The sequence below is a fragment of the Hoplias malabaricus genome, chromosome 15 (assembly GCF_029633855.1).
Source record: "Hoplias malabaricus isolate fHopMal1 chromosome 15, fHopMal1.hap1, whole genome shotgun sequence".
Classification (NCBI taxonomy): Eukaryota; Metazoa; Chordata; class Actinopteri; order Characiformes; family Erythrinidae; genus Hoplias; species Hoplias malabaricus.
In genome coordinates this window covers 33,081,673-33,100,458 of record NC_089814.1, presented here as the reverse complement: position 1 = coordinate 33,100,458, position 18,786 = coordinate 33,081,673, and the positions used below count along the sequence as shown (strand labels likewise).

Below are 18,786 nucleotides of genomic sequence, written 5' to 3'. Positions count from 1 at the left end.
CACATAGCCAAAAATCCTGACATAGGCAATATATGAAATAGAGATTACCACATAGTGAATCCCCTAAAAGACATATCTGTCATCCACTACTTTTTTGAAGTCCCCAGGACGTCACCATTTAATTTAATTTGTCTCTCAGGTTTTTTGTTTGTTTGTTTTTTATACAATTTTACAGTTTAATCCAGTGAAGAGCACACGCTTCCTTCAAGACAGGTGAAGCCAGCCATCACTTCTTTTCAAACCGCAGCTAACACAGCACCACTGGACGGATCAACACACTTGAAGGAGACCATAAAATCTGCTGTGTGAGCAAACAGACACCTGCACAGACTATCACTGTGCTTCTACTGAGAGGAGAGGGAGAGCCATTCTACACACCCAGAGAGAACAAACCCACTGTCTCAGTGTTTTCACAAGTGGTTCAGGCATGGGGGGTGCCTGGGCAGCACATGCAGTGGGCATTGCATGAATTTACGCATACTCCGGAACATTAGCGGCTCTATTCACACAAGGACTCACTTTGACATTACCTCGACTTTGTAGTAGGGGGCTGGCAGGATAAAGTCTGGGTAATAGACTTAGATCCTCCTGGTAAAGCCTGGGAAATCTTGGGGTTATCATAAATGTGTGAAAGGGGCTTTGCACTCCTGGCTTAGGAAACCTGATACCTGACCAAGGATCTCCTGATGACAGGAATGATCGTTGCTCTTAGTCTCAGCTTTTTGTTATATATATATTTCATTTGCCCAAAGACAAAGGTGATTAATTTTTGTTTTGGAACTGTTTTTTTTTATTCACTGGCAGTGTAATTGTTTTTATAATGATTTCCACTAGTTGGTGCTGTTTGTAACCAAACAAACTGTAATCTAATATTCAAAAATGCTCACTGGGTTTCAGTATGATAATGTCATGCTCTTACACATTCACAATGGCTTTCACAAACAAAGTCCACACGGTTAAAAAAGGCCATTTCTGTCTGTTGACATTAATTTAAAAAAGCAAATACACGTAATTTATTAAAATATAAACAGGTTGAAAATGAACACCAACACAGGACTGAGGTAACATTAGACTATCTGAGTATTACAAAGACGCTCTGTGCTTGATAGTTCACAAGGCACAGCAGCAATGGCAGTATTTTGAACTATTTAACTTGTATAGAAAAATAAAAGTTATGTGATTTCAACAGAAAACTGTGGCGCAGTCCAGTAGGGGGCAGCACTGTTCATCAGTTCCAAGACACCTGAGTCTAACAATCCCACTACAGTCCACACTTTACAGTGTCTGAGAGACGAAGGCTGTTAGCTGTGCTCTGTTCCTCCCCTCTGCTGCAGCTCTCTGGACTTTTTCTGATTCAGTTCCTCCACCAGGCTCTTCAGTCTCCCGAGATGATGCAGAGCTCTGAAATCAGGCCAAGAACCAAGAGAAACTTCAGCCAACATAAGCCTGGTCTGTAATAATTTCTTCAGTAGATTTAACCCTGTACTGACCTCTGTAATGACTGCCCACCTGGAGCTGAATCATAATCTTCAGCCTCTGGTTCAGGAACCTGTCAAAAGAACCATATTTGTTTTTACCTTTTTACATTTAGTCCCACCCCCTTGTCTGAGTCCCTCCAATCACAGCTCTAGGCTGATTCTGTCTGGCAGTATAGTTGTTACACATGTACCTCTGTCAGCTCCCTGTTCTCCTGCTGTGTTTGCGGATCTGGAACAGTTCCACTGTGTCTCTCAGCTTCTTTTTGCTGTGAAACCCTCTGCTCCACAGCCTGGAGACTGAAGAGCATCTGCTTCAGGGCCTCGACTGGGCCGTGGTGCCTCCTGCTGCTGTAGCCTGACGATGAGCCAATAGACTGAGGGGAAAGAAGGGTTAAAATAGAGCCATGAATCCCTGAAGATGCTGATACAGAAGTCCTAAAAATGTGCTTTGACCAACCTTCTCTGTTGCATCCTTCTGAGATTCTTCAGTGTTTAGTTGTTCCTCAGGATCCCCAACAGGAACTGGACTCTTGCTGTGTAAATATAGAACAAATATAGAAACGGGGGGTGTACCCAAAGGCTTAATCAGTCACAGAGGAGACAAAATGCCATTGTCTTAAGCCAGAGAATAAATGAGCTTTTACTCACAACGTGACCGGAGGATTGTCCCACGAGCGCTCGGCCTCCAGCAGCTCTTCTGAGCCTCCGGGACTAAGCTGCAGATCCGCGACTTTATCGCAGAGACCCAGAGACGGGGTGTTCAAGACCTGCTCGGCCCTCTGGATCAGAGAGCCGATCCTGTCACCTGAGCAGGGACACACATGCTTGTGTGAGCTAATTACAAGGACTAGCAAATCATGCTGTTCCTACCCGATCTGAGAATCGAACCCCTGTCCGTCGTGCTCAAGCTCACTCACCTCTGAAAGGTCCTTCGTTATCAAACTTTGTGTTTGTGTTTTCTCCGCTCTTGGCCGCCGCAGGTGTCTTTGAGAACTGCAGTCGCAGCTCCCCGAGTGTGGTCTGGTCACTGCAGGTTTGACCGTGTTTGAGGTCGTTAGGGTGCTGAAAACCTTCAGAAGTGTTGTCCCCCTGCTCAGCGATCCAAGAGGGAACCTTTGAGACTTCAGACGTTAAGTCGGTTTCATATTCTCTCAGCCAGACTGGATACTTCAGATCAGGAATGCTTGTAACACCGGAGAAGTCCATCTCGGATTTGTGACTCGTGATCCATCGGGGGAGGGAAGACGGAGTGCCGGCACTGTCCGAAAATAAAGGGAAAGTGGATTTTTGTGGTGTGCAAATATCGCCAGTAAATACACATGGTAAAAACAAGTGTTGTATCGGTGCAGAGGCTGGCACTTACACAAAGTATCAGTGTCGGTTAAAGGGCGCACCGATTCCTGTGAGTCATAGCACAAGCAATTCACCTCAAAACAGAGTGGAAATCCAGCAGCTCTCACTGTGTTAATTTGTATCGGTATTGGCCGATATTTGAAAATCAGGTATCGGTATCGGCATCGGAAGAGAAAAACTGATATCAGTGCATCCCTAATCCCTGTAACATGATGCCGTTGTCTTTTGAAGATGCTCAAATTATTATTGTTATGACTGGGTCAAAAACACCATTCCAAATCCTGACCCAACCCATCCCAGTCCCTCCACAACCCAGGGCTTTATACCCCTCTTGCAGGTTCCTGGCATTGGGCATGGTGACCATGGAGTCATTTTGAGCTGCTCCATAGCTTTCCATTCTGTTAGTACCGATTAGAGAAACTTAGCACTACTAACACTGTGGGTGTCACTATATGCTCCCTATCATTAATTAAAGATGTGGAAAATTTAAGATGTTACCCTGTGTCAGTACCTTTTTTCCTGAGTGTGTTGAAGATTTGTTCTGGTTGAAAGAAAAGAAGATGAAGGGAGGGTTCTAGACGTCGTCCTCGACCTGCTAAGCAATAAATCATCAACCCGCAGGGACCTCTCAGTCCTTAGAGCCTGGGAGCGATGGAGTGAACTTAGTGAAGCAGCACTAGGCATCAGACGAGACTGGGAGCTGGAGTTAGAGCGGTGGCCCAACCGGTATCTCTCTGACCGGGAGAGGAAGGCTGAGGTGCGGGTCACTGGAAGCGTGCCGTCGGACGGCAGCAGCAGCAGGTCGTCGGTGGTCACACTGAGGTGGTCAGAGTCTCTGCGTTTAGAGCCAACAGGAAGCTTCAGGAAGTCCAGCTCCCTTTGGGTTAGTCTTTCTTTCAGCACTGGAATAAGAGCAGAACAGAAGGGTCCATCAGTAGATGCCATCAAATACTGCACAAAAGCTGCTGTTGGTGAACCTTCTCATATCACCAGGGCTTGGGAACAGCACCAGCGGCACACAAGCGCAACCCCAGTGGCTGACACACTGAACACACCGGCAGTGACCCAAGACAAGACTCAAATCCAGGCCCCCATCATCACGAAACTGCGATGCTACTAATTAAGTACAAAGATAAGGGTGTAAAATTGCTTTCGCTGAAAGAAAAATATATCGGTCATTGCTGTGATCAAGCAGAGGTTTCGCTATCCATGGCAGGGGGTGGTGGGTAGGTTAAGACCCAAAAAACAACCCATATAAGAGTTTCAACCTTGAACTAATCCAGACAATGGAGCAAGTTGGTATTTAAATTAATTTGTCCTCTCTCAATCATTCATTAATTAGTTTTCTGTACATATTGTTGAACAGTGTGTGTGTATATATCATCTACACACCTGGACAAAAGAGTATTAGCATTTAGCTAAGAATTTTGTCCAAACGTTAGCACATGTTGAGTTGGAGCACTGTGTCATACAATGTTAGAAAGCACAGACTGTTTAAGTTTAGTTATCAGGTTGTCACTCCGCACTATGCTAATGCGTGAGGCATAGATTTACATTATGTGTTAGCTACATTAGCCTTGTAGCCCCAGTCCTAAAACCAAGGAATTTCAGACATCAAATATATTCTTTCTGATTGTATTGTCAACAAGAACTGAATCATGTTTTAGCACACGGGTAACAACAAAGCAGCCCCAGATACAATAATATAATTAAGCATTTGTAAATATTCAGAATTCAGTAAACCCCTCCACCGTCTCTGTTTCTGTATCCCGAGAGATGCAGGCGAGGAGTGACTGGTTCTTTAGGAAGTTCCAGTTGTCCTACGGTGGCTTCAGAGGTCTGCAGGCTTCGGTGGAAATCCGCAATGTAAGCGTCCAGTGCCTCAGAGGCAGATTCATAATTTCTGTCATTGTATTTAATGGTGTGAACTGGCTCTGGGTGCAGAGAGCTTCTCAGTCTTCCAGAACTGGCCAGCAGGGAGGTGACAGTCGACTCCGGAGAGAGAAGGCCATCCACTGACCCCATGATCCAAGCAGTGTTTTTATAGGCACCAACATTATCGGTGTGTTGTAGCTGAAAAGCAAACAAAAAGCAGTCAGATATTTTAGAAAAGAAAACAGGAAAAATCTGTAATAAAGTGGTCACTATTTATTACACATTTAACAAAATAGAGCTGACATTTCATCTAATAATAGAGAGAGGTGGAGAGGTTTCAGATGTACACATTATGGTTAATTTTGATTCATATTTTTGGATTTATGGATGATGATGCTATGTTGTATGATTGAAGGTATAAACTTGAACCACAATAGACCACTCACACAATTGAGTTTGAACATTATTTTTATATTTTTCCATAATAAAGCTAATTTATTATTTTATTTATTTGATTAGTTAGTTTTCTAATACACTGTTAAATGCAGATGCTGAAGTATAAAACAACACTAAACTGCACTAAAATTCACCACTCCATAATATATCCTGTTACTAACATAGTGATACATGATCTAAATTATTAACTCAATGTGAATGAATAAGTTACAGGGTAATAACATATTTTGTTACAATCTAACAATCTGTTAATACCGTTATAATCGGTTGTTGTGAAAATTAGTGGGAAAAACTTACCAGTCATCGCTGGTGGTGTATTCTGTTGTGTACTGGTGAGTTATTTATTGTTTATTGATGTAAACAAACATAAAACAGTGATTAGCAACAGGCTCTAACGGCTCCACCAGCTCTCAGTACTGGGCGAACCCAATACTGTCAAAATAAAAGCCCTCTAAGCTATTCCACAGAGTCCTGTGGGTTACATATTTTTACATTAATAAATGCGTGTTAACGAGTTAATAAGACGTGGGGCGTTTAAATAAGGTATTGAGCCAGCTTTGAAAGGCATACGGGTTTAACATTCCTTTGACTGCCTAAATTAGTTTGTAAGGGATATCACTATTACGACTATTCTTGAATGAATGAATGAACTTGTCTCTAACGGTAAAATCTTTTATTACTGAATATCTTCGATTCGTCCTTTACTTAAATGACTGTTATTTTGACGGTAAATTTGATTGTTCACAACGTCCTGGGAATGTGTCAAAATAAGAGGCAGGATTACGTTTGTGTTGTGGATAGTTTTTATTTTAGAGGGTTGTTTTTCCCTGAAAATGTTAAGCATATAATATGTTGTGGATTGATAGGCTTTATTTTGCTTTTTAAATCGAATCTCGTTTTTATCTTATTGGTTATGGCTTGTGATGTTTTAATATTATATATTTGAATATTACTATTTGTAGTATATTTTTGAAAAAAAAAATACTCCTTGCTTTCCTGTTAACATTTCACAAATTCAGAATATTTATATATATTTTTTACAGTTTTTGCTAAAATATTGACAAGTAACTTTTAATGTGAAACGCGGGTGTTGTTTATAATGGATTGTCAGTTCTAAATGAGAGAGAGAGAGAGAGAGAGAGAGAGAGATTCCAGCCCAAAACACCAGAAATCCGCAACGAAACCAAACAAACCCGTGGGCAAAATGCTGAAGTCCTGCTGCATCTACAGCATTGGAGTGTTGTCCATTCTCACTTTAATCGCAGGGATCGCTATGGTGTTGACTCACGTCTTTGTAAACGCCTTAAACAGAAATATAAAATCGGTGAGTGGACATGAGCTTAACATATGTCATATTCAGATGACCTACTTTAAAGTAGTTGTTGTTGTTGTAGGAATAAAATGTGGACCTTAGACTGGGTGTTGGCACTGACTGTGGTGTCTCTTGAGGGCTGTTAAATAATAGGATGAATTCTATGTTTAATTTCCCAGCCAGAACACCCGTAGAGGGCACATATGGGCAGCCCAGCTTTGTACAAGTAGGTTTTGTCCATGGCGTGGTTGTCCAGACCAGGGCGGGTTGAACATAGGCCCCCACCTGTGTTGTTCTTCCCATTATGGGCCCATGTCGACACAGAATAAAGAGAGTTTTTGGGCTGTTCACATGTATCTTTAGACACAACCCAAATGGACACACAAAAAGAAACCAACTAGACCATGGTTAACCCAATTCATTCGTATATTGTCTGTAACCTTTATCCAGTTCAGGGTCACGGTGGGTCCAGTGTGTACCCGGAATCACTGGGTGCAAGGCAGGAACACACCCTGGAGGGGGCGCCGGTCCTTCACAGGGCAACACACACACACTCACCCATTCACTCACACACTCACACCTACGGACACTTTTGAGTCGCCAATCCACCTACCAACGTGTGTTTTTGGACTGTGGGAGGAAACCACAGCACGCCGAGGAAACCCACGCAGACACAGGGAGAACACACCACACTCCTCACAGACAGTCACCCGGAGGAAACCCACGCAGACACAGAGAGAACACACCACACTCCTCACAGACAGTCACCCGGAGGAAACCCACGCAGACACAGAGAGAACACACCACACTCCTCACAGACAGTCACCTGGAGGAAACCCACACAGACACAGGGAGAACACACCACACTCTTCACAGACAGTCACCCGGAGGAAACCCACACAGACACAGGGAGAACACACCACACTCCTCACAGACAGTCACCTGGAGGAAACCCACACAGACACAGGGAGAACACACCACACTCCTCACAGACAGTCACCCGGAGGAAACCCACACAGACACAGGGAGAACACACCACACTCCTCACAGACAGTCACCTGGAGGAAACCCACACAGACACAGGGAGAACACACCACACTCCTCACAGACAGTCACCCGGAGGAAACCCACACAGACACAGGGGGAACACACCACACTCCTCACAGACAGTCACCCGGAGGAAACCCACGCAGACACAGGGAGAACACACCACACTCTTCACAGACAATCACCTGGAGGAAACCCACGCAGACACAGGGAGAACACACCACACTCCTCACAGACAGTCACCTGGAGCAGGAATCAACCTCCAAGTCCCTGGAGCTGTGTGACTGCGACACTACCTGCTGCGCAACCGTGCCGCCCTTTTATATTGGTTTCTTCATATTTATCTTTTAAATATCTATAGCTTTCTTATTTTTACTGTAAGGTGTAGTCAGAGATTAGTCCAGTGTAAATATGACCCAGTAAATATCTATTTTTGAAGCCCCTCACCAGTTGTTCCAGACCATTGTTGTGTTTTACCAATTCTAGTATACATTCGACTCACTGCCCTTTGACCTACAGGAAGTGGTGCTGGAAAATGGAACAGAGGCTTTCTCCGTGTGGCAGTCCCCTCCGTCTCCTATCTACATGCAGTTTTACTTCTTCAATTTGACCAATCCTGACGAGGTAGTGAATGGAGAGAAGCCAGTGGTCATTGAGGTTGGCCCCTACACTTACAGGTAAAATGCCCCTGCAGAAACCTTCAGTTGAACCTGTTTCCATATACTGCATGTGTTGTTTGTGACTGTCACAGGACTTTGTTGATGGGAAGTGAAATCAAAGCCGCGCATGAGACACACGTTTTGTGTTCAGTTTTCTTACCACAGTTTAGATGAGTCAGAGTTGAAAAATATAGTACAAAAGTCAGGGAGCACCCTGCAGTCATCTAGCTGTGGTCAGTTACAAATGTGTGTTCTTAGGAGGTATTTCTGAGATATTTGTTCATTAAATATGATCTGTGCTTCCTGTGCTTTCAGAGCAGGAGTTATTATTATGAAATTATTGCTATAAAATGTGAATTTATTATAATAAACACCCCAGACCAATTAGAACACGTTTTAATGAATACATTTTCAGTTACTTGCTGAACAGATTTCAATATGATTGGTCCGTTTCTTCACCCCTGAATCCTAATTATTTGTTCTTAGGCCCCACCCCCTTGACTGTGATTGGTCCAAATCACAGTGCTGGTGGTTCTGATAGTACCCCTGGCTGTGATTGGTCCATTTCTTCTCCCTAATATTCCCAATCATTATTTTTTCTTTATTTTTTCCACCAAGACTCCACCCCCTGCTTGTGATTGGTCCTAATCACTATGATTGGTTTGTTTGTTCTCCCAGTACTCCACAAAGCAGGATTTCTCTGTTTAGCTAGATATCTTAAGCCCAAAGTCAAGCCCATACAATGTGAAAAGAGCTGTGGGAGATTCCCATTGGACAGTCCTCAACTTTGGGCTTAAGTTATCAAGCTTATATACCAGGTTTTTTGTTTGTTTGTTTGATTTTTCCTGAGACTCCGCCCCCTGTGATTGGTTCATTTGTTCTACCCCTGTGTTTATCACTGACTGTGCACTAAGTACAATAATCCCATTGACTGTGATTGGTCCTAATCAGTGTGTTGATTGTTCTGAGACTGCTACTCTTGACTCTGATTGGTCCCAGTTTGCTTTTGGGCTTGGTTCTGAAACCTCCCCTGCTTGTGATAACTCAAAATTTTCTTCCCCTCCCTCTTAATTCCAGTCTTGTTTGTTCTCAGACTCCTCCCCCTGACTGTGACTGATCCACGTCACTTTGTTGATTGTTCCAAGACTCTTCCCCGAAATGTGATTAGCCCTAACTTCCCCTCGGTTTGCTCTGAAACTCTGACTGTAATTATGGAAGATAATTAAGGAGGAAGATGTAAGATGATTTGCTCTGTTCCGTCGCTTCAGATTGGGTTATGCACATGAGGCATGTTCAGCAGATTCAGAATTAGGATGTTATTGTAGTTTGTGGTTTTTGAGTCTCGTACAAAGCACTAAAGCATGTCTTTTAGAGGCTAGAGATGGGTGCTGAATTATTTTCATTTCCCCTTTTGTTTTAAAGAGAATATAGGCCGATGGAGAACGTGATCTTCATGGAAAACGATACCAAAATAGCTGCAGTTAACCCCAAAACCTACGTGTTTGAGCCCAACATGTCAAAAGGCTTAGAGGATGACCTCATCAGGACCGTCAACATCCCCGCAATGGTGAGACTCGGTTTTACCGTTACATTCAAGTGGGGAGAATATTTTCTGCAAGGTTTTACGGTGTGGCAGAAGTCTGTTTGGTTGATGTGAACTTTATATGGCATTTAATAAAGGAAACAATAAATGTCATATCGCCCCCTGTGTTTCCTGTGATGTACTACAATCTGTCAGATATATATATTTTTTTTATAAATTCCTATCGAGATCTATTCAGGCTGTTGTAAGGCTTGTTTTAGCTCCTGAAGTAAAAACGAAGAATGAACTTAATCATTTTGTTTTCGTTGTTTTCATTACTGTTGACCTAATATTGACAGAAATATATTGAAATTAAAAGTGCCATTCTGGATTTTATCCCCACGGTCACAGATTCATTTCAATCCAGTCAGCTGCTGTATTGTTCCTCTGGAGTTATTTACAGATCCTATTATTGTTGTTTCAGACGGTGATGGAGCTGTATAAGGATCATACCATCATCAGCAAAGTCATCTCTGACTTGATGGTAGCTAGGAGCATTGGTTTGTTTGTGGCTCGGCCCGTTGGCGAGCTGCTGTGGGGCTACGAGGACCCTTTACTCAATGCCCTCAAAGTCTTTGTCCCCACTCTGGAGGACCACTTCGGCCTCTTCTACAAGGTAGAGTTTCCAGTGAAGCTATTCACCTTATTTTACAGCTGGATATATATATGCACACACAGTGGTTTTAGATGACATTTCGGGTCATATCCTGTGTTGATGAAGCTGAATTAGGCTAAAATATGTGTCGACATGTTCTTATGTTGCTTAAGCACCGCTGGCGTTGCAGGTTTTGCAACTGTGAGATCACTCTCACACATACACACACACACAAACACACACACACACTGTGATATCTTCAGTGACTCAGGATTGTTATTACCACTTTTGGTCTCAAAGTCCACAGCAATCAGGATGTCAGCGATATTCTCTTTTATTTACTTCAATTCAGTAACGATCAAGATACAGCACCGTTTCTCACTGGAAATACAACAACAACACGATGAAAAGTGGACGAGGAGTGGTCTTCTTTGGGCAAATCATGCTGCCATGATTCTCTATGTATTTCCATTTTGAATTTCTAACATGTTTCTACGTTTTATGTTTTTTAAAATGAACTGATTCCATATGAAACAAGGGGAGCAAAGAAGCCCAGACCTCTCTGTCCCCTTCAGTTCCTCTTGCTCCTTCAGGGGGTCCCTAGGTGTTCCCAAGCCAGCCGGGAGTGTTAATACTCTTTATTTGTATAGCACCTTTAATGCACAAGTGCAGCCAAAATGCTTTACTGATTTTGTATAAGATAAAATATACTCTAACATATATTAGAGTAACAAAGGTATATGTAATAAAAAGGTATATGGTGTAACCACAGTTAAAAATCAAGTGTGTGGATCTGTTGATCTTCGTTGGCGACTAGCGACCCGTCCCTGGAGCAGCTGAAAGTAGAATAACTTAATACGGAGTCTCTGAATTCAGGATAATGATTTTTATGTTGATGAAATGTTGCCTGTTTGGAAACGCATGTACATGCCTCAGGCTCAGTGCGGGGTGTTCTTCTGTGTGTCTGTGTTTCAGATGAATGGGACGGACGATGGGGAGTATGTGTTCCTCACAGGGAAGCAAAACTATACGGACTTTGCTCGGGTCGATATGTGGAAAGGACAGAGGTAACAATTCCTGTCACACCTTCAGAGTTCTTTATAACTGTCATGGGGTCAGGGAGAGGACACAGGACCAAGGAGGGAACTATACCAGTTGGTGGGCCACAGGGTGGCGCTGTAGAAAGTGACTCTACCACACAGCTCCAGGGTCCTGGGTTCCATCCCCTTCTCAGATCACTGTCTGTGAGGGGTGTGGTGTGTTCTCTTTGTGTCTGTTTCCTCCCACAATAAAAAAAAACAAAAAAACATGATGGTGGGAAGACTCTTGTGAGTGAGTGTGTAAGTGACTGGGTGAGTGTGTGAAATTTTGCACAGGTGTAAGTGACTGGGTGAGTGTGTGAAGCTCCACAGGGGTGAGTGTGTGTGTGTGAGAGTGTTTGAGTGACTGGGTGAGTGTGCGCGTGTCTGTGTGAATGTGAAACTGTCCACAGGTGTAAGTGAGTGTGTGAGTGACTGGGTGAGTGTGTGAAACAGTCCACAGGGGTGAGTGTGTGTGTGTGAGAGTGTTTGAGTGACTGGGTGAGTGTGCGCGTGTCTGTGTGAATGTGAAACTGTCCACAGGTGTGAGTGTGTGAGTGACTGGGTGAGTGTGTGAAACAGTCCACAGGGGTGAGTGTGTGTGTGTGAGAGTGTTTAAGTGACCGGGTGAGTGTGCGAGTGACCGGGTGAGTGTGTGAAATTTTGCACAGGTGTAAGTGACTGGGTCAGTGTGCGAGTGGCTAGGTGAGTGTGTGAGTGACTGGGTGAGTGTGAGATTGACTGGGTGAGTGTGTGATGCCCTGTTTAGGGTGTGTTCCTGTCTTGCCCCAGTGATTCAGGATGAAGTGGTTACAAATGAATGAATGAATAACGTTTGCTATACCTGCTGAATACCTGCCTACTGTTCTCTTACAATGGCAGGTCAGTATTTGTCGACCCCCAGAGATTCTCAGGTTCTGGATGATGGATTTGTGAGAACACTGACAAATGAAATTGAAACTAATGACCTCAGTGAGTCCAGACTAGAACAGAAATGTGTGCAACCTGACAACCGTAGCTACACACAGATTTAGACAGATAACACTGGGCTTAATATAATTAAGTGTTTATTGAGAAGTCCTGCTTAGTGCCCGATTGCCCGGGTCTGTGCTGTGAGCCCCATTACAGAATTAGTGTGTGCGCTCTAATCAGACTCTTCATGTGTTTATGTGGCAGCTCTCTGAACTGGTGGAGCACTGTCGAGTGCAACATGATCAACGGAACGAACGGAGCATCTTTTCATCCCATCGTCACCAAGACTGAGAAACTCTACATGTTCTCCTCTGACCTCTGCAGGTGAAGATCTCTCTTCTCTCTCTCTCTCTCTCTCTCTCTACCATCATAAACATCTGGCCTTTCCTGACTCATATTTCTTCATTGTTGTTTAATCAGGTCTGACCACAAGTCTAAACCAGTCGGTTGCCACTAGGCTGGACTTTATGTAGGTCAGTGCAGGCCAAAGCCCTTTTGGATTTAGAGGCATTGCACAGACACTGGCCTGTAAACAGCCCTTGAGCCACTGTGTGGGAGGCAGAGCGAAGTGAAAGAAGAACTGGTTTTGTAGGTCAGTGTGTCTGCAGTGAGTTTGCCAGCGTTAGGGTTGAGGTGTTAGAGTTGGATTTTACTTTCATAAACATGAATTACAATGTTGTATTAACTATTTTTATAGCGGTCTTCAAAAATTACTGAAGGATTAACTGTAGAAATACAGCAAAACACTTATTGACAAAATCTGATGAAAATGGTACATTTAGTGCATGTTGATATTTGTCGATGTTCTTGTACTGGACTAAAAACGACAATTAGACGTTATTACATTTTAGTCCTTGTTTGCTTAATTTAACCGAAATAAGTAAAAAAAATGTACTTTACCTGGTGGTACTTTTACTGACTGGAGGCTGACTATGTTAAAAAAAAACCCGCTCTTCATATGTGATTCAGCTGTGTTGTTTGTGTGTCTGTGTGAACAGCACAAATCACATTGACAACCACAATCTGACTTCTTTAAAATCAGACTTGGGCCACGTTCGTATGCGGTGTTGAAATCCGATCCATATCTGATCTGTGGCTGTTTGACTCTGTCTGAGCGGCCAGATCGGAATTTATGTGATTTTTACGTCACTCCGGCCGTTACTAACGATCTTCAGACTACGGCCCAAAGCATTTTCACGTTAATTTGAGATGTTTGGGACGTGGAAATGGCCTAAGCAACCATTTTCGTTTTGTAATAAACATTGGGAAATGAAAGACGTGTGAAATGTCTTAATCCGAGTTCCTCGCTCTCATTTTTGAGAAAGATAAAACAGAAATTCCTCCACAGCACAAACCAAAGAAGTTTACTGTCGCATCCTGTGACCTCACATCCTGTGTTGGCTTCGTTTAGATGCCGTTAGTCCAAATGTGCTCAAAAACTAAACGAACAACCAGGGTTCATTTTAAATTCATCAAAGCCAAGCGGACATGTCTGAACACGCCCTGACATCGCTGCAGTCGGGCAGAACCTGTTTAACCCTTATGTGGCAGTGAACCCACAACACACACACACACAGAGTGGTGGATAGCCATCCCAGCACCTGGGGAGCAGTGTGGGGTTAGGTACTTTGCTGAAAGGCACCCAGCTGTGGATGTTGAGGGAGGAGACTCTTACTGGTGTAGCATGGTGTTCCTGTCCGAGCTGGGAATCAAACCAATGAAATGTGAAATATTCTGATGTATATGGTACAGGGATATTTAAAATGAAGTACCTTGTGTGTGTGTGTGTGTTCTTAGGTCCCTGTACGCCACATTCGACTCCGAACTAAATGTGATGGACATTCCCGCGTACCGCTTTGTTCCTCCCAGTGCAGTGTTCGCCAATGTCACTGTTAACCCCGATAACGCCGGCTTCTGTGTGGACGGGAAGTGTCTCGGCTCTGGCCTCCTCAACATCAGCGTCTGCAAACAAGGTTGAGTGTGTGTTTGTGTGTGTTTTAAGCTGTTTGTGAAGTTCAGATTAGATCAAGATTATAAACAAGAATATTTTAAGGAATTATTGAACGATTCATGAATCAGTGAATACATGAATCAACAAATGATTCTGTATCTGAAGTCCTTTACTATCCTCTTTTCTCTCAGGTGCTCCGATCATTATGTCATCTCCTCATTTCTATCAGGCCGATGAGAAGTATGTTGACGATGTGTTTGGGATGAAGCCCAATAAAATGGAGCATCAGACGGCCATCGATATAAACCCGGTAAACCCCCACTTTATTGTAACACATGTAAACAGAGCTCAGGCGAAGGACAGGACAGTAAACAGCTGTTCATTAGTCAGTACCTGCATTGTATCCTTGTGTCTGAAGCCACTAAATATTATATTATATTGTTTTATAGTGTGACAGTGTAAGTTCATGCCTTCAGGCTTTGGCCAGTCCTCTTTGTTTGTGCAGTTACCAACTCTTACACAAGAGGGCAGTATGGTACTTCTGTTTATTTCCCTAATTCAGAAACAACACTGAAGTTACACATTAAAGTCTCTAATGGACATATGTACAGCACGTCCTGACCATTTTGAGCTTTCACACCACATAAACATATATATGAGGGGTATATATCTGGGTATGGATGAAATCTACTAATCCTGCAGGTCATTTTATAATGGCTCGAGTGTGTGACATTGGCTGACTCATTGCCATCATTAGTTTTGCCGCAATCACTGTTTAACTAAAGCATTAATAAGTAACACTCATTTTCAGGACCTCAAAATAATAAAAATAAATAAATAAATCATCAGACATACACCCAAAGTTCAGTCTTACCACTTGGTTACACTTTTTTAAAGTAAAGCAATCAGTCCTGAAATATTCCTCAGGTCAAGTTCATGTTCTGTACAGCCCACATCCTTTCAGACCCACACTGGAAGGAAGGATGTACCTAGGCATCTCTTGCGTCCTTTTCCCGTGCTTGTGCATGAGGGATACCTTTGTATTTTGAAATATGGACGTTCAGTGGAAAAATAATTAGCTCATTTGTTTTGATTGGCTGTTATAAAGCAGACGGGAAGGCTCTGCTGCGACTGCGGCTGCTGGTGAAGGACAGTTTATTGTGGTGGAGGTTGTATCTTGGTGTTTGCGCTCTTTATCACAAAGGGTGTTAACCCTTTTTATCACATCCCTGTGAGTCTTCCCTTTCCTGATAAACCAGTTAGTGTCATTTGCATATTTACAGTGAAGACAGTGGCCGGACGGGACAACTGTTATTTTAACTCTGTGATAAAAGAGGTCAGTGTCTTCCTCCGAGCGTGTTGAGTCTGATGAACAGTATCAGAGGTTAGTGTTCTCCTCTGAGCGTGCTGAGTCTGATGAATGGAATCAGAGGTTAGTGTTGTCCTCTGAGCGTGCTGAGTCTGATGAATGGAATCAGAGGTTAGTGTTGTCCTCTGAGCGTGCTGAGTCTGATGAATGGAATCAGAGGTTAGTGTTCTCCTCTGAGCGTGTTGAGTCTGATGAACAGTATCAGAGGTTAGTGTTGTCCTCTGAGCGTGTTGAGTCTGATGAATGGAATCAGAGGTTGGTGTTCTCCTCTGAGCGTGTTGAGTCTGATGAACAGTGTCAGAGGTTAGTTTTCTCCTCTGAGCGTGTTGAGTCTGATGAACAGTATCAGAGGTTAGTGTTCTCCTCTGAGTGTGTTGAGTCTGATGAATGGAATCAGAGGTTAGTGTTCTCCTCTGAGCGTGTTGAGTCTGATGAGGTATCAGAGGTTAGTGTTAGAGGTTAGTGTCAGTATCAGAGGTTAGTGTTAGAATTAGAATCAGAATCACTGTATTGTCCACAGAGGAATTTCCTCTCCACATTTAACCCAATACGTGCAGTGAAAGACACGTTTACACACACTAATGAACACTAGGGGGCAGTGATTACACATGCCCAGCGTGGTAAGCAGCCGTAGCCTTGGCGCCTGGGGAGCAGTTGGGGATTAGAAGCCTTGCTCAAGGGCACTTCAGTCATGACCTGCCAGCTCTGGAGATCGAACTAGCAACCTTCCAGTTACACGCCCAGTTCCCTAACAACACTGTTCTCCTACACACAACTCTGACTATAGTCAAATGTACAGTTTGGACAACTATGTATACGTTTGACCTAAGGCACTGCTCAGTGTGATAATTACAGCACAGTCTAGAGATGGACAATGGGGGTGTGTTCACACTTTCTTTTCTGATTACCCATCATGCTCCTGGCACATAGTGCACGCAAGACGTGTACAAAACGTGGCATGACACAATGGCTCAACAGTCCACTGCCTCACATTCTCTCTCTCTTTTTCTCTCTCTTTCTCTCTCTCTCTCTCTCTCTTTTTTTCCTCTTTCTTCCACTCTCACACTGTCTCTTTCTTCCCACTCTCTCTCTCTCTCACACACACTCACTATAACTTTTTTCCTATCCACTTTCTCACTCTCACACTCTTTCCACTCTTTTTTTCCTCTCTCTCTCTCTCTCTCTCTCTCTCTTTTTATTTCTTTCTTCCACTCTCACACTGTCTCTTTCTTCCCACTCTCTCTCTCTTGCTCTCACACACACACTATAACTTTTTTTCTATCCACTCTCTCACACTCACACTCTTTCCACTCTCTTTTTTTTTTCTCTCTCTCTCTCTCTCTCTCCCTCCCTCCCTCCCCCTCTCTCTCTCTCCCTCCCTCCCTCTCTCTAATAACTGACTGTATTTGTGAAGCAGAGAACATGGAACAGAATCAGCATTTAGTGTTCTCCTCCAAGCATGTTGAGCTGATGAATGCAGGTCAGGGCAGTATTTAGTGTTTAGAAGATCAGTGCACATTAGTGACTAGTGCCTAGGGGAGACGCCGGTAGATTACCGCTTAAATAAAATTGAGTTTAAAAAAAATGTAGTCATGAGACCAAAGAAAGCTTATTTGTTTTGTTATCTCTCCCACTGCAGGAAATAACTGTTTTACTGATTGTTTTCCAGCCGTGACAAAAACCTGCACATTTTTGGGCTTTTTTTCCTATTAACATTGGCCTGGCTTTTGTTTGGTTTAAGTCGTTTTGTCAGTGACAGCCGCTGTAGTGAGAGGTGACATCTGAGAAAAACATCAGCCGACGTCTGTAAGTGAACAATGACGGCAGAACAATAACACGACAAAACCGAGCCCCGGAGCTTTGTACACAGAGATAATTATAGAGTGAGAACCGTACTGTATCACTTCCTACACGTGAATCATTTGGGGAAATCGCTCAGTGATAGTAATAGGAAGAGTTTGTTGGGAACTTGGAAAGCCTATTATTGTCATTATTATTTCTCCTACTGCTTCTACTACATTACCTTTAATAATAATGACGAATGTGTTTACTATGACTTTATCAATAAAGTATTATATGATTTAATTGACTGCATTGTTCTAAATGTTTACGAAGATAAAAGAGTAATAACACTGTGTCTTCAGAGTTTCTGGTGAGGGGAAGACGGACAGGGAGAAAGAGATGAGAGAATGTGGAGGGACAATTAAATTACAACAAAGAAAACAGACAAATAGCAAAAGAGGTTAAAGTAAAGAAACAAAGAAACGGAAAAAGGAAATGAAGAGAGAGGGAAGAAAAGCAAGAGGAGGAAAGATATTCATTTTATTTATTTATTTATTTAATTAATTATTTATTTATTTCCATAGCTCACGGGGTTTGTTGTGCAGGCAGCAAAGAGACTTCAGGTCAACGTCTTTGTCGAGAAGCTCCCAGTCTTCAGGTACGTGTGTGTGTGTGTGTGTGTGTGTGTGTGTGTGTGTGTGTCCAGTAATAACAGTACAGAAATAAGTAGTAATCAATTTAAAGGAGCTGTGATTCTTCGTCATGTTACGAGACAGATATACTGGCACCTAGTGGCCTGGGAGAAACAGATTTTTTGTACGAAAACCAATTTTAAATACCTCTTTTGGGAGCCTTTTTAAACAGAGTATTGGGAGTCAGTGCAACATAAAGAAACGGATGAAAAGGCAATGGTATATGGCACAAATACATTTCCCAATTTAAGGCACTGGAGTTTTACACTAAATATACTGCCATTTTTTTTAAGTGTAGACACCACTGGAACCGGGGCAGAGATTATATTTGGTTCGCACAAGTTTCACACCCTTTCTGGCTTTAACTTTTTAGTTGGGACACCCATTTTGGAGTTTGATTGACCTAGGGCTGGACCAGGGGTCGGCAACCTTTACCACTCCAAGAGCCGTTTGGACCCATTTCACCCAGTAAAGAAAACACTGGGAGCCACAAAACTCTTTTGAAATTCTAAATGAAATAACACTGCGCATAACAGGGTTTTTTGCCTTTGTGCTGTGTATAAACAAACTACACTGTGTTACAT

General features: G+C 43.0%; 2 protein-coding genes across 3 annotated transcripts in view; one reads left to right on the top strand and one right to left on the bottom strand.

Moving 5' to 3' along the window:
• Positions 1-804: 804 nt before the first annotated feature.
• On the bottom strand, positions 805-5,584 carry c15h18orf54 (chromosome 15 C18orf54 homolog). The gene is made up of 9 exons (XM_066645819.1): positions 5,460-5,584; positions 4,583-4,904; positions 3,343-3,733; positions 2,396-2,736; positions 2,127-2,283; positions 1,936-2,011; positions 1,670-1,852; positions 1,491-1,549; positions 805-1,401 (listed from the first exon to the last, which is right to left on the bottom strand). Exons 2-9 carry the CDS (start codon positions 4,854-4,856, stop codon positions 1,302-1,304), a joined length of 1,581 nt encoding a protein of 526 aa, XP_066501916.1. The 5' UTR covers positions 4,857-4,904; positions 5,460-5,584; the 3' UTR covers positions 805-1,301.
• scarb2c (scavenger receptor class B, member 2c) overlaps positions 3,789-18,786 on the top strand; it is a 29,448-nt gene continuing 14,450 nt past the window's right edge. The window contains exons 1-9 of one of the 2 annotated variants that reach the window (XM_066645821.1): positions 3,789-4,126; positions 8,041-8,198; positions 9,603-9,747; positions 10,187-10,378; positions 11,333-11,424; positions 12,613-12,732; positions 14,206-14,381; positions 14,551-14,669; positions 18,095-18,168. In XM_066645821.1, the coding sequence (XP_066501918.1) occupies positions 4,118-4,126; positions 8,041-8,198; positions 9,603-9,747; positions 10,187-10,378; positions 11,333-11,424; positions 12,613-12,732; positions 14,206-14,381; positions 14,551-14,669; positions 18,095-18,168 (1,085 nt within the window). In that variant the 5' untranslated portion in view covers positions 3,789-4,117. Of the gene's footprint in view, positions 4,127-6,234; positions 6,487-8,040; positions 8,199-9,602; positions 9,748-10,186; positions 10,379-11,332; positions 11,425-12,612; positions 12,733-14,205; positions 14,382-14,550; positions 14,670-18,094; positions 18,169-18,786 lie in introns of those variants that run through there. The other variant, XM_066645820.1, reaches the window with a different exon arrangement.

Excerpts from the sequence above, each read along its gene's own strand:
- c15h18orf54 (XM_066645819.1), bottom strand. The coding sequence starts at position 4,856 with ATGGGGTCAGTGGATGGCCTTCTCTCTCCGGAGTCGACTGTCACCTCC. Across the intron at positions 2,284-2,395 it reads TAACGAAGGACCTTTCAGAG|GTGACAGGATCGGCTCTCTG; the intron begins GTGAGTGAGCTT and ends GTCCCTGCTCAG. Across the intron at positions 1,550-1,669 it reads AGAACAGGGAGCTGACAGAG|GTTCCTGAACCAGAGGCTGA; the intron begins GTACATGTGTAA and ends TTCTTTTGACAG.